General features: G+C 41.0%; 1 protein-coding gene across 4 annotated transcripts in view; it reads right to left on the bottom strand.

Annotated features, from left to right (window-relative positions):
• The window catches only part of SUSD6 (sushi domain containing 6), a 96258-nt gene that overhangs the window by 39028 nt on the left and 41029 nt on the right, over nt 1-16201 (bottom strand). For 2 of the 4 annotated variants that reach the window (XM_061611147.1, XM_061611145.1), the window contains 2 exons: nt 10536-10734; nt 6107-6302 (listed from right to left, as the gene is read on the bottom strand). In XM_061611147.1, coding sequence (XP_061467131.1) covers nt 6107-6227 — 121 coding nt within the window. In that variant the 5' untranslated portion in view covers nt 6228-6302; nt 10536-10734. The remainder of the gene's footprint in view (nt 1-6106; nt 6303-10535; nt 10735-16201) is intronic. The other 2 variants (XM_061611148.1, XM_061611146.1) reach the window with 1 other exon arrangement.

Here is a 16201-nt window from a genome sequence, read left to right as displayed (position 1 = left end):
TGAGTCCAGACACTGATCCAGGGCTTGCATGGCCTCTTGCAATTCAGATGTTACAGAGAAATACAGCTGGGTATAATCAGCACACTGCTGACACCTCACCCCAAATCTCCTGATGTCTGTTCCCAAGGGCTTCATATAGACATTAAACAGCATTGGGGACAAGTTGGCATCCTGTGGCACCCCACAGCACAACTGCCAGGGGGCTGAAAGACAATCACTCAATGCTATTCTCTGAAAACAACCCTGGAGGTAGGATCAGAACCACTGTAAAACAGTGCCTCCAATACCCATCTCACCAAGATGGCTCAGCAGGATACCAAGGTCAATAGTATCAAAAACTGCTAAGAGGTCAAGTAAGAATAACGGTGTCACATTCCCCTTGTCCTTCTCCAGATAAAGGTCATCCATCAGGGTGACCAAGGCCAATTCAGTCCATAACCAGGCCTCAACCCAGATTGGAAAGGGTCAGGATAATCTGTTTCATCCAAGAGTATTTGGACCACTGCACCACAACCTTCTCAATCACCTTCCCTAAAAAGGGGGTATTTGCAACTAGGCGAGACTTGTCATAAACCAATGGGTCCAAAGTGGGCTTTCTGAGAAGCAGTCAGATCACCACCTCTTTTGGGGTGGCTGGGACCACTCCCTCCTGCAAAGACGCGTTGACCACACCCTGGATCCACTTGGTCATACCTCCTTGGCAAGCTTTAATAAGCCAAGAAGGGCAAGGGTCGAGAGGACACGTTGCTGGCTGCATTGTCACAAGCACCTTGTCCAAGTCATCAGGTTGCATCAACTGAAACTGATCCCAAGAAGTTGCAGCAGCCACTGGACACCTTACTGGAGACTACAGTATATGTGGATGGGAGATCGAGATTGCTATGGAAGCGAGCAACTTTACCTGCAAAATGCCTTGCAAACAATTCACAGTGGGGCTCTGAAGGGTCTAAAACGCCATTTCCTGGTGTTGATGTCAACAGACCCCTGACAACATGAAAAGCTCCACTGGATGACTACTTGAGGATGTGATGGAGGCAGAGAAGTGGGCCTTCTTCGCTGCCCTCTCTGTCGCACAGTAGGCACAGTTATGTTTTACTCATGCCCAATCCCGCCTCACAGCATGTCTTTCACCACTTGTGCTCTAGTGCATACCACGCTCCACAATGCCAGAGCAAGGCAACATGTCTCATTGTTCCACAGCATGACAAAGTCTTCATTCAGGAATCCAGTGGATTCCATTAGTCTCCAGGGGTGGACCATCTTAATCTGTCCACCACCCCTCTAGGGGAGGATTGGAGCCGTAAGCCTAAACTTCACCAGGAATGGTCTGACCACAAAAATGGGGTGATATCCACCCCCCTATCTCCAAAACACCCCTTCCCCCATCTAGACCAAAACCCAAGTCAAGGGTATGCCCTGCCCTATGTGTTTGGCTGGTGACAACTTGAGACAACCCCATGGTTATCATGGAGGCCATTAAGTCCCAAGCCAGAACACTAGAGGCAGCCTCAGCAGAGACACTTAAAACACACAGGACTATCGTTCTGGGCTCCTCCAATATCATAGCCAAGATGGCCTCTGCCAACTCGGTCACAGAAGCTACTGGGCAGTAGGGTGGATGGTACATAAGAACATAAGAACATAAGAAGAGCCTGCTGGATCAGGCCAGTGGCCCATCTAGTCCAGCATCCTGTTCTCACAGTGGCCAACCAGGTGCCTGGGGGAAGCCCGCAAGCAGGACCCGAGTGCAAGAACACTCTCCCCTCCTGAGGCTTCCAGCAACTGGTTTTCAGAAGCATGCTGCCTCTGACTAGGGTGGCAGAGCACAGCCATCACAGCTAGTAGCCATTGATAGCCCTGTCCTCCATGAATTTGTCTAATCTTCTTTTAAAGCCATCCAAGCTGGTGGCCATTACTGCATCTTGTGGGGGGCCCTGGCCTCCTCGCCCTGCTGCCGAACTCACTCTGCTGCTTAACTCGCCTTGACGCTTCGTCAGCTGGGGCTCCCTCTAGCTCGTGGAGCAGTTTGAACATTAATGTACACCAGCAACAACCCTAGTTTAGTCTAGTGTAAACCAGGTGCAGGCCCTCATAGCCATCCCCAAGACAGAGTGGTTTCTTGGTGACAGAGATGGAAGTTCTGTAGACCACAACAACCCCTCCCCCCCCATCCTTGCAGCCTGTGCTGGTGTTGCACCGAGTATCCAAGTGGACAAAGCTGGGTCAGATCAACTCCTCCCAGCTCACCCACCCAGGTCTTGGTAATACACACCAAATCGGCACCCTCAACCATGATCAAATCATGGATGAGTGTGGTCTTCTTGTCTACCAATCTGGCGTTAAACAACGTTAAACAACGACACACATAGATCAGTGGGCACAGCAGATGAACAACCAGGAACACGTCCATGGGAAGTATAGATAGCCTTGCCCTTGTCTTCCATGGTAGCTCATCGCTTCCCCATGACTATGCCTCCCTCTACCCATATATATATTATACGTACATAAGCAGCAGTTCTGGCCAATAGATTGGGGGGAAGATGTAGGGGGCCCAATCTACATAGTGTGTACTTGACCCAGGAAATTCTGTTGGCATCCCTGCTTACAAGTTCCATTAAGAAATGAAGAATATACAGATTGCAAACCATATTCCAAAATCATATTCAAACAAATCTATTTCCCTTCTGCTTTAGGTCAATGGTCTTGATAAGCTTTCAAGTTCTAATCAGCACCTAATAAGTGGTGTGTTTAGCCAGAGGCGGATTCAATTAAGAGTGCTGATGTCACCAAGACATGGACCAGAGGGCTCTTTTGGCAATATTTGAAATCCTAAGCTTTGAACCCTGCTCCATATAATTTAGAACTATTATGTACAATTAAAGTTCATACTGCCATTAATTAGATAATTCCAAATGCTTCAGAATGTGTGTTCTATTACTTCATTTCTTATACAGATATCACTTGTGCAAATACTCTCAAACTAAAAATTTTCTTTCCTATAACGATACTTTTTATACTTCTATATAGTCACCTACTTGTCTGACCTAATATCTTTACCCATTTCAACCCCCAAAGTAAGGAATAACATGATGTAAGAGGCAAGCAGCCCATTTTTAAAATATGACACAGTAGGGCTGCTTCATGCAACATGCTCAGACACATTTCAAAACTATAGTGAAGAGCTCTAAGCAGGATCTTGAATGACTAATCTATATTCAGATGAGCAGTAATTACTGACTGATATTGAACAGCAATCATCTTGTTTACAGATATTTCAGCAACAAATTGAGAGTTTCAGGGATGAGACATTTCTGTCACTTATCCAATGAGTCAAGCATCTAATAGGTTTATGGTCAAAGAAGCTATGGTGAATTCAAATGTAAGGCTGCAAAATAAGGTTTCGCCAACAATTTATAAAATCAAGCCTCTCCCATTCTCTATCTAATAACACAGATTGTAATAGCTTAAAGTTCAGCTGTAATTTACTTGACATTCCCCACCTGGGGGGAGGCAGGAGCGAGAAGAGGGAAACAAATATTGCTCACATTTCATACCTGGATTGCAGTTATTGAGACTCTTCATTCCAGACTTCCGGGAAGGGTGACTTCGCTTGTGCCTGCTTTTGGGACGGGCTCCCGCCTCAAAAGAAGCTTATTCAGATATAAATCAGTCAGAACATTTTTTTTTTGACTGATGAAATTTCTCCCGGGCAGGGAGAAACGTAGAGATCAACCTCAAAAGCCTGTTTTTGTTGGGAGGACTGGATTTCATTAATTTATGAGATAAGGTCCAGCCAACAATGCCGGACGGACTTTCGAACAAGCTCTATCTGCTTAAGCGATACATTTATCTTTTCTTTAAAGAGAGAACGGACTAACAGGCAAGCACCCTTCTTTCTATTATTTTTTTTACTTGGTTTAAATTGTTGCAGCAAAAGGAGATTTGTCAGATTGATCGGCTTTGGACAGCTTCTGGGTGAGCTATAACTCTTCTCTGTTATCCACGAAATTAACAGCTTATCTCTGTTTCTGTCGCAAAAAGCTGTCCTGGAAGTGCATTCTAAAGATATACACAGAAGAGGGATTTCTATTCCTGATTTCTATTCCAAGGAATATTATATTGTCTGGGACTATTCTCTTTTTGGTCTATTTTATTTTGACGAATCTGCTTCTTCACGACGCCACTAACTGTTTTGATGCTGGGAACTAAATTTGTTTTGCATTCTTGAACATAGAGAGATAAGGCAGGTTGCTCTGTTTATACTGTGATGTCATCAAGCCTGGAATATTAACCCAATTGTTGCTGAAATAAGAAGTGGTTTTTCTTTATTTTTGTTTTGCTTTGTTTTTGTGGTTTTAAAAATGGCAATCAAGGAAGTGGCTGAGAATCTGGAAGTAATTATGTTTCAGAAAATAATGGATGAGATTGAGATAACGAAACAAACCCTGCGACAGGGTAGTAAGGAGCTGAAAATTGAACTGAGCAAAATGACGCAGGAGTTTAAAGAAATAGGGGATCCTGTGAGAGAGGAGAATGAGATCAGAGATGAGAAAAGAAAAAATAAAGGGAAGATACAAGCCCTGGAGATTGGAACAAATGTGGAATTGGAAAAAGATCTGGAGTTTATGGATTTTAGAAATAAAATCTACTGTTTGGAATTTAACGTTATCTCTGAAGAAATTAATGAAGATATTAGAGATAAAGTTATCAATGGCTTGGATAATCTTCTGGACTGGAATGATGTGATGGAGCTTGATATAGAGAAAATCTATGGAATTAACCGCAGCCATGTGACAATGGAAAAACTCTTAAGAGATGAGCCAGTGCATTTTGTAAAAAAGAAGAACACAGATATGACTTTACAACAGTATTTCAGCAACTTATTCAGAATGGATGGCAAGAAAATATTTGGGATAGAGGAAATTCCCATCAGACTCTTATTATATGACTATGGCTACAACAGCAAGATTATTATGGAATACTGATAATGGAAGATTGGACACTGAAATTACTGGACTTAACAGGACTATTGAAGATGGAAGATGGAACTAATAGGGATAATGGAATAATGGCTATTGAAATTATTGGACCTAACAGATTCTGATGAGATGGATTAATCGAAATATTTATTTGGACCATGGTTATGACAATAAGATTATTATAATTATTAACGAGATGGATTAATTGACATGTTTATTTGGAGAAAAATTGATAGATATATTTCTTAAAGAATTGAAACCTCTCTTTGACTTTTTGTGGAAAGAATAAAGTAATGTTTATGAGATTTGATGATTAATTAAGATAACTACTGGAGGAAAGTGATTTTATAATATGATTTAAGAGACAGGATTGTTATATATTGTAGACCTATAACTGATTTGATATGTGACAAATGGGAAGTCAACATTTTAATTTTTTTTGTTTAATCATTTTTGTTTTGTTTTGTTTTTTGTCTTTGAATGTTTTATGATTTTGTTTTCTATGTTTTATGAAAATTTGAATAAAAATTATTGTAAAAAAAAAAAAAGAGACTCTTCATTCCACATCCTCCCTCACATGCACATCTCCCTTTACACAGAGCCAGAAGCACAAGCCTGAAGCTCTTCTTTTGTCAACACCACATATTTAGCATTCTCCTAAGTTTTATTGCCCGCAGTGGACAGGAAGACTTGTATACTGCAGGGGTACACTCTGCCATGTCAGAGTTTTAGTTGCCTCTTGGAAATTGATGGTAGTCACCAGTTCTATCTAAAGTCTGCTCTGGGTTTTAATACTTCATTAAACTAGAAAGTATTAACATAAAACATTTCCTTTAAACATATAGGGTAAGCTGTCATTTAGACAACAGCAGCCGAAAGCAACTCTTTTAAACTCAGTGTAACTAATACCACACTCACAAGATTACACCCTTGTATCTGCATTACCCATCCAAACTAGCTACCTGTGCACCGTTCCACACTTCATGTGGAGGGATTAGAATATCCTACTATGCTTCCATCAAGACGCTTAAAGGATACGGAAGCTGCCTTAAGCCATTTTTGTGCCTTGAACCATCACAAAGGGGGCTATAAACCTAATGAAGTGAAGCAGAAAGAGCTTTACGTACATGAGTCCAATCCTTCCACCATGAGTGTACTGAAGATAACCAACAGAAAAAATATCCCATGACTGATCAAGGTAAGCAGCGATGTTGTGGTGCTCTTTGTCGATACCATTCCATGGCACATCTTTTAGACACCAATGTTTTTTATCTTTTTCCCCCTCCAATGTTTTAAGGATTTCTTGGCAGAGGTCAAGTCTACCTGAAAAACAAGAAAAAATAAACATAAGTTAATCATCTGAAGTGAAATCTCCAAATAAATACACTACTCGCTAAATTGAGTATTAGGTGTGAAATAAGATCCAAAAGTCTTTTGAAGAAAATCTAATCCAAAGACCAGGAGTACATAAATCAAGAAAACCTGTCTTGACTAGTATTCTGGCAGACTGTATATAAAAGCCAAGCACAACAAAAAAAAGTGTATGCTATGTGCACAAGATTTTTTTTTAAGATACAAATTACCCAGCAAACTGCCTCATCTGAAGATTTCACTCAAGAGACCTCAGGCAAACCAGTTTTACTAGACAGATGCATCTGTCTATAAAAAGGGAAGCTCACACAGAAATGACAGTCACACTAGACAGTTGTGATAAATAAACCCAAATCCTTCATTAGCCACCTGTAGGGAGAAAGAAATCACAAACCCCAAGAGAAAAAAAGTCAAAAGACATACACTACCTCAAAGGAACTGCCATACAAGAGGAAACCAGGCAGAAAAACAAGTTGGTGTGTGGAAACGTCAGACCTCTGAATTACAAAAGTGTGTGGCTATTTAAATTCAGGGAAGTGACATCACTCCTACCTATGGACTATTAAGAGTCAAGCCAATGGTGTATGTCACCTTCTATATTCAGAACTGAAGCCAAAAAATCCTGTCCTATGGCAAGGAGCTTCTGTGGGTTAATAATGTATTCAAATACAGACCAGAGCTGTTAAATCTATCATAACCACTCAGTCCCTAATCAATACAAAAACTTCCGGGAACTGGATTTCCAAAAATCTAAATAAAAAAGTTATAGCAATTGTCATAGATTAGGAGATATTTAGAAAATTTTGAGTATTTGGGCTTAAATGGAAATGATGAGGACAATTTCTATTTTACTGAAATTGCTGTTCTTTCAGTTCAGGCCTTTAATTTCAATCAAACATACAGAGGAAAACTCCCTCAGAACTACAGAGCTAATTGGAGTACATGCTACCTCAATGAAGATCTGGCCATACTCCCTCTGATTGCTAAGCAACACTTCCATCCATCTCCCTCTTGGCTAGCTGAGGTCAACACTAACAAAATTAACCCTTTAGTTACAAACTGAATGACTCCTGCTGTTGCACTTCCAACAAAAAAATTCAACACATCAGAACTTCGTTAAAAAAGATACTTCATGATAACAGCAAATATTTAATCTTTCAAAATACATAAGCAACACTTGGAACAGAATTCTGAACTTAATAACTGAAAACAATGAAAAAGCAGCTGGGAAGACAAACATCCCCTTAAAATAAGACTCTTTAGCCATAAGCTCTTCTTCTATAGCTCTTCTTGAATGATGCCAACCACAGACTAACAACAGAGTTGACCATCCAACCTCATGGGAAATGTAGTCAACCTTTACCGCTTAGTAAAAACCCCTCTGTTATTGCATATTAGGAAAGGGGGAGGGAATATTACACTACTTTTGTGTTAATACAGTTTATAAAAAACCCTGCTATGGATAAATTGGTTATCTGTATTTGTTCATTTACTCTGGGGTCAAAAAGAACCATATAGATAGAATTGTTATGACCATCTAAGTTTAAATCAGTGCCCATTCCAGGTTTATCTCCCTTTAATATAGATTTATCCATCAGGATTGGCATCAGCTATTGTCCAAGCTGGGGACCTGCTGGGGCCATGCACCAATGGGGGACGACGACCAGTGTCTCTACCATTATTCTTCCTACATATATTGGGCTCGGATGGAGAGAACTAAATGTGCAAATGCACAATGTCTTGGCTTGAAGCTTTTTGTTTTGCTTGATCGTATAACAAAAAAGAAACTGAATTTTAAAATTGTCACTTATGGATCTAACCTGTGAGAACTCACAGCCTATGAACAAAAATATCATAAAGCTATAAATACTCTTCCCCCAAGTTAACCAGTATTTGTATTGACTTTCCTTGTTAACTGATAAATTCAAGCAGTCACATGTAAAAAACTAATGCTGTAAATACTGAGCTATCAGGACAGTACTTTTGTCAAAAAATTTAGACCAAGTAAAACAGTACGAGCATTCATCTTCTCTAATAAAGGCTTATCAAATTCTTCAAGGAATATGCACTCAGATATGGAATAATACATCTAAATCTATGCTGTGTATTCATCTGGCGATGAAACCACACCTTTAAAGTTCAGTACCAGTGGTATCAACACCATTTGCCAATTAAATCAAAGTATCTGCTTGAGCTGAAGTACCCGATTCTCAATCCCATTCCAACTCACAGGGAATAACAGCGGGATATTGCTTTCCCCTACCTAGGCCAACAGTGGTCACTGTGGGGAATAAGCTGCTGAATTAGATGCGCCTTTGGTCTGATCCATCTGGGCTCTTCTTGTGTTCTTATAGTCACTATTACTGATTAAAAGTATGTGAGGCACTATACAGTACTTTCCAATACCTTTCCCACTAGAAGATTTGTGTTTATTTGTGCTCTGAATTAAGGAAGGGTTTTCACTGGTGTTTCACATCCTCTTGTGCTAGAAACCTCTCAGCAGAGTTCTTATGTGTTCCTGGCTAAGAATCTTCTCCATACTCCTTACTGTCTCACCTCAAGGCCTGCTCCAGCTGGACTATCACCTCCCTACTCCCCACCATAATTTATGGTCAACTGCCCTGTGAGGAGGATTCCAGGAGAGGGAGGAAGACAGGCAACAACCACCTCAGGGCCTACTATTGGTATACTTTTCCCTTGGCACCTTCACAGGGTGATTTACCTTAAACTGCCCTTGTGAAAGATTCCAGGAGAGAGGAGGGGCCTGCTCCAGCTAGACCTTCTCCTTCCCACACCCATGGAAAAAATGTAATTGAATGTTACTTGCAAGCTGCCTTGGTAGGACTTGCATCCTGAAAAGTGGGATACACTAGGGCCCCACTCACACGGCGGGTTACGTTCTGGACCCCCGCTGTAAAGCAAAAACTGCTGTAAAGCGGAACTCATTGAATAGAATGGTGTGCGATGCCCGAAAACCGCCGAAAAAGTGGAACAAGCGCCGTATGAGTGGGGCTTTAGTCTAATTGCATCTAATCGAGACTGCTGTATTAGTGAAGCGCTCTAAAGTGGGGCCCTCCGTGGCGCAGAGAGGTAAGCGGCGGTAACGCAGCTGAAGCTCTGCTCACGGACGGAGTTCGATTCCAACGGAAGGAGGAAGTCGAATCTCTGGTAAAAGAGGTCGAGGTCCACTCAGCCTTCCATCCATCCGTGGTCGGTAAAATGAGTACCCAGCATATGCTGGGGGGTAAAGAAAGCCCGGGGAAGGAACTGGCAATCCCACCCCATATAAACCGTCTGCCTAGTAAACGTCGCAAGACAGCACCCTAAGAGTCAGAAACAACTCGCACTGTAAGTGTGGGGACACCTTTAACTTTACTGTATACATAGTCATAACAAAACTGTAAGCATCTTCTTTTGCAGATCCCTCCCAAAGGTATTCCTTTTCCCACTGACTTCTCATGTGTTGTTCTCAGCAGCTCACATGGGCAGAACTCCCAGATTCCAAGCCAAAGAGCATGAGAAAGACACAGCATGCAGCAGAAACAGCATGAAGCAGACATGTTCTGGTGCTTTTAAGGACACAAGGCAAGGCAGACTATGCAGTCAGCCTGATTTGTTGCCTTCAGACTCTTTAAAAAGCATTCGGGAAAGCTTACTGTCCACTTTTAAATACATCTTTGTCACTGCAAGCCCAGGTAACTTCCATGGCATGAAGCACAGATTATCAACTTAGGTTGGTATGCCACCTTTACCGTTTCCTGAACAAGGATGGCTTGGCCACTGTGATTCATTAGCAACCACATATTTGAGACAGGAGGTTCACGATAACTCATGCACTTCATTTTAACTTGTCAGAATTCTTTACATAGGTATTTTTTAATATATTCTCTGTAACTTTTACAATCTACCTAATGCAAACAATAATTCAAAGGGCTAGAGCACATCATTTCCATGTCAGAAAAAGCATCATGTACTCAAACTCTCAAGGTAACTGAAATCTAGGGGGCAATTTTTCTTTGTCCAGAGCACCATGTACACATCACCTTGAAAGGATTTGTCCTAGGAGTTGCCAACATGGTGCCTTTGGATACAGTGGTATCCTTGAGGTCTGCCTGTGGCATCAATAAAGCCTCTGAGCCCTCCCAGTCACTGCCCCTTTGGTCATGAGGTGGTGAGGGTGGTTACCTTTTCCTTCCTGAAAAACTGCATAGAATTAAAGGAGGAAGGTGGAAGAGTTACACTCTCTCCGATTTCTTCTTTCAGCCCCAAATGCTTTTCAAGGCTCAGATTAATTCTACTGGTGGTGACTTTTACCAAGATCCCCTTGAAAAGCAAAGTGAGCCTGCATGCACATATTCTTTTTTTCTGTCAGGAGTGGGCTGATCTAGAGGAGAAGAGAGAGAAGTGATCAGAGTGTGTGGAGTCCATGTTACTTGCTCAAAAATCAAAATGTGCTCTAGGCCTAAAAAGGTTGGTGACCCCTGTCCTTAAAAGTAGTCAATAAATATTGTAGTAAAATACTAAACTTGGATTGTGCCAACTGTGTTAAATTACTTTTAATTAAAAAAGGAACTACTCTTAAGAGCAGAAACAACTCATCCCAAACAAGGTTACAAACAATAATCTTCCCATACTAAAATAGCCAAAGCCCTTTAAAAAAAAATCCTTTGTAAGTTAATGGGAGAAAGACTAGTTCAAAGTGTAGTCTGAAGAAATTCCATCTGCTTTTCTGAAGTTTATGTTCAACAGTTTTGATCAACTGAATTTAGTTCAAAGCTTTTTGAGAACACAGTTCTTTTAGAACATGCAATTAATTGTTAACCCTTTGAATTATATATGTAGATAATTTAAGAAATGTTTTTAAAAAATGTTTTTAGTGCTGTTTTGTTTTAATGCATTTTAAGATCTGTTTTTATGATGTTTTAAAGTGTTTTATCGCTTTGTTTGCCACCCTGGGCTCCTGCTGGGAGGAAGGGCAGGATACTAAATAAATAAATAAATAAGAAATGTCTTTGAAATAGCTGGATCTCTCCTCTCATAAGCTTACTCTATTTTTTAAAAAATCCTTGGTAAAGAGCTCCTACGGAAGACACCACCTCTGAGACTACTGGAAAGAGTTACAGAGGAAATTAAAAAAATGAAAGAACCAATGTAAAAGGATCTGAACTTGGGCCTAGAAGTAAAAGTTAAATATTCCAGCCTAGCCAGCATTCCTCATCCATCATGGGCACAAGTTCCTGGGGGCTGTAGCAAGGATGAATAGCTTAAGGATGGTAAAAGCCTTTGCACATTTATTTATTTATTTGCTTATTATATATATAATATCTAATGCTACTAGAAGCCAAGCAAGGACCAAATAATAGGCACAAGTTCCCAGAGGATGTTGGCATTGAAAAAATATTCTGCATTTGAATATGAAGGCAACAAAATCTGGCCATTAAGGTGAAAACATTTTGCCTCCTCCATCAGTATCCTAAAGATATTTGCTACCAAGGAAGGAAAGACAAAAAGAAAGGTGTTGACATACAACTTTACTTTGTGCCATTTGTAGGTAAAAAACATTCCTTCAACATGCCTTGGTGGACCTTTGTAAGGGCAAGATGGCTAAAAAAAGCTGGCCTTCCAATGATCGCTAAGCAACAACAGCCGAGTGGCAAGGGTTCTAGTCCCAGGACTTCCTGGATCTTTACATGGAGTGTCATTTTAATATTTATCACACAATACACAAAAGAAAGGCACAGTCTGAAGGCTGTTTTTATTGTTCTCTCCTTTATGTAGCCAGCAAGAGTTACTTTGAAACTGGTGCATTCATGAATGACAACTCCAGTCATTCCATCACTGTCTTTCAAAGCTGCAGGAGACCAACACATTCCTTTTTGTTTGCAAATACTGGTGCTTTTTACTCTCAAATGCATGTGAATGTGCCTCATTAAGCATCTATTGCTACTCAAGTTTTCCGTTACTCAATAACACATCTCATGGAATCATAGAACAGTTGAATTGGAAGGGGCCTATAAGGCCATCAAGTCCAACCCCCTGCTCAATGTAGGAATCCAAATTAAAGCACACCCAACCGGTGGCTGTCCAGCTGCCTCTTGAATGTCTTCAATGTTGGAGAGCCCACCACCTCCCTAGGTCATTGGTTCCGTTGTCATACTGCTCTGACAGGAAGTTCTCCCTGATGTTCAGTCAAAATCTGGCCTTCTGTAACTTGAGCCCATTATTCTGTGCCCTGCACTCTGGGATGATGGAGAAGAGATCCTGGCTCTCCTCTGTCTGACAACCTTTCAAGTACTTGAAGAGTGCTATCATATCTCCCCTCAGTCTTCTCTTGTCCAGGCTAAACATGCCCAGTTCTTTCAGGCTCTCCTTACAGGGTTTTGTTTCCAGTCCCCTGATCATCCTTGCTGCCCTCCTCTGAACCTGTTTCAATTGGTCTGCATCCTTCTTCAAGTACGGTGTCCAGAACTGGATGCAGTACTCAAGATGAGGCCTAACCAGTGCTGAATAGAGGGGAACTAGTACTTCACATGTTCTGAAAACTATATATCTGTTAATGCAGCCTAAAAGAGCATTTGTCTTTTTTGCAGCCACATCACGCTATTGGCTCACATTCAGCTTATGATCAGCAACAATTCCAAGATCCTTCTTCATGTAGTATTGCTGAGCCAAGTATCCCCCATCATTTAATTGTGCATTTGGCTTCTTTTACCTAGGTGTAGAACTTTGCACTTACTCCTGTTAAAGTTCATTCTGTTGTTTTCAGCCCAATGCTCCAGTCTATTAAGATCACTTTGAATTTTGTTTCTGTCTTTCAGGCTTTAAGCTATCCCTCCCAATTTTGTATCATCCACAAATCTGATAAGCATTCCCTGCACGTCTACATCCAAGTCATTAATAAAAATGTTGAAGAGCAGTGGGCACAGGACCAAGCCCTGTGGTACCCCGCTCGTTACATAGAATCACAAGAGTTGGAAGGGGCCTATAAGGCCATCGAGACCAACCCTCTGCTCAATGCAGGAATCTTCCCCTCAGTTTGAGAAGGAACCATTGATCATACTCTTGAGTATGATTCTGTAGCCAGCTGTGGATCCATCTGTTAGATGTTCCATCCAGCCCACATTTAGCCAACTTGCTAATCAGAGTATCATGGGGCACTTTGTGAAAAGCTTTGCTGAAATCAATATATTATGTCCACAGCATTCCCAGTTTCTTGATAGCAAATAACCTTGGTAGATGTACAATCATCATAACCATAAAGAGAAATCTACAGAAGCACCTTATGCATTCTGCTTTGCTGGGTAATGCTGGCCAAGGCTGTATTTTTTTTAAGAAAAGAAAGGGACTAGTCGAGTTAAAGTTAAGGCCCACAGACTTCCTACCTGCAGGCAATACAATTCTGCTGTATGGAGTCAAGGCAGGTCTAGGTTTGAAAAACCTGCAGGGAGCAATCTCAAGCTTCAAATGTTCAGCCACCAGCTGCATAAATCTAAGTAGCAGCTTAAAGGCAAATTCTACCTGGGCTGATTTCAAAGGCTAGGGTAGAACCCAGCTTTGATAATCAAGTCACAAGATAGGCTGTATTTAATTGCTTTAGACCTAAAGGGTTGATACTCCCATTCTCTCTCTCATTCTTCACCTCTCTCAACCCAAGGTGTTTGCAAAGTGTTCAGCAACTCCATTCCCCATAATTACTTACTACTTACTCTCACTCCTGCACAGCTTCTTTGTTTGCACTAATTCCCTTACGGAATGCATTCTACAAAAGGGAACTGCTTCCCAAAATCCAAGCACCTACCAGAAAGCACCCTTCTTTTGTAATGCTTCAAATCAGTTTCACTAGACATGAAGCTCTGGCCAAACATGTGCGCCCCAAGCGGTTTTTGTCACTCCTAAGCGAAGAGGAGCACAAGCCATAAAAGGAGAGGAAGAGGAGAGCAGCAGGAGACAAAGTTCAAAAGGTAAAAGCCCATCTTTAACAAGACCTCTAATCTACATTTGAAAGGAAAATGCAACAATTTTATGCTGGATTCCCCACCCTTCATCTGCTTAAAAGGATCACATTATACAGATTTTATAAAGCAAACCCCTGCAGACCATATTCTGTGGGAAATGTAATTGCCATGTCAGGGGGTGGAAGTTTTTTGAGTGAACACATGGATACTTAGGACAACAGCAGAAAGCTAGCTTGAAACAAACCTGAGTTTAGCTGTTAAAAGGAATGGGAAGGAACACACACAGAAAGTAGTAGTAGTAATAAAACTAAATAATGCCCCCCAACTTGGTCTTCTGTACAAAATATCAGGACACCTCCCCCCTCCCCCAAAGAAAACAATCCAAGCAAAAGTATGCAACCTAGGAAAAATCCTATCATCTTCATACATACTGAGCATCTGGGAAACTACCGAGTAAAACGCAGCAGCACATTCAATTGACACCCTTTGGAGGGGGCATTATGATACTTTAACTTTTGTTCTTTATTTACAGATTTTTTCCTTTTAATATAAAACACCATCTCCAAAAATGCACCAACTTAATCTCTACTGATTTCTACTGAAGAGACCAGAAGCACATGTTTAATTTTCCTAGGTGTCACTGGAGAGTTAAGCCTGTGCTTTAGACTATTCCTTTAGACTTTAGAAACAAATGGAACCTCAGAAGTGCTTTGACTCATTTTGGCCCTTTGTAGGCTAGTGACAGCTTCTATTTCCTTCCAAGTTTCTTTGGCAGGACTCATAATTGCCACAAACACTGCCATAGTTAACTGCAAAAATAAGGTACTGTATTTCATATAATTAAAAATAAATGCAAACACATGGATGTTTACTAGTTCTTTCAAACATGGACAGATATTCTTTGTTAAGCGCATCAGCAGTATTAGTTTCTTCAAGTTGTAATGTACCAAACTAGTACAAGAGAAGTTAAGCGGGAAGGGGAAACCATGAAGAATTTCTTGCAATGGCAAAGATAGGACTGCTTCCTAAGAGACAGCAAAAGCCTGGGTCCCACATTTCTACAACAGGTTGGCCACTCCTTTTCTGTAACATTTGAAGAGCATTCATGTGTCCTAGCATATAAAGGTGTGCAACTGTAGAAGCTCCCAGATTTATGATACCACATCATTTTCAAATGTTTAAAAGCTGTTCAAACACAGTCCACAGGTGACTGTCTCTTTCACTGTGCGTGAAGTGGCTTTTGGTATAATTAAAACAAGCTAGGTAGGTGAAGGGTTTTGTCACTAGGCCGCATTGTGACAAACACTTGTGTACATTTTGAGCAGTTAAAATATCTCCAAACCTACTCTTTACAAATGGCAGAATAACAACATTTTCAAAGATCGCACATAAGAATTTCTTCTGCAAAGCTGCTACCTTTTGTACCTTCATTAAAAAGTAAGCTTAAACTAACCACTTATTTTGAATACAGGAAAAAAACTCACCACAAATCCCAATTTAAATGTACTCCCTATATCTAGGGCCCTGTGATAGTTTCTTGATGAAATCCCCCTCTCCATGCCGCTATTTGCCCCCAAAGGTGCAGTTTCCTGCTAGCAGCACCTTCAAGGGTACAGCCAGGGAGTTAACGTTTTTCAAAACTGGCACAAGGGCCCCAATCAGGATCTGGAGCAAATTTTAGATTGTGGCCCCATGCTTGTTAACATGCACTTTGGCCCCACAGCAGATGTACAACAATCATTCCTGTACATCTAAGAGACATAAATGGCTATTTGCCTGGGCACTTGTGGAAAGTAAGAATTACCTCCAGACATTCCGGCAAAAAAACTTACAGGGAAGGGGATATGTTTCCCATACTTTCAGGCCAAAATGTCACACATGTGGTACTAATACAGA

The sequence above is a fragment of the Rhineura floridana genome, chromosome 2, assembly GCF_030035675.1.
Source record: "Rhineura floridana isolate rRhiFlo1 chromosome 2, rRhiFlo1.hap2, whole genome shotgun sequence".
Taxonomy (NCBI): Eukaryota; Metazoa; Chordata; class Lepidosauria; order Squamata; family Rhineuridae; genus Rhineura; species Rhineura floridana.
Note: the sequence above shows the minus strand (reverse complement) of the source record. Positions and strands in the feature narration are given on the sequence as shown.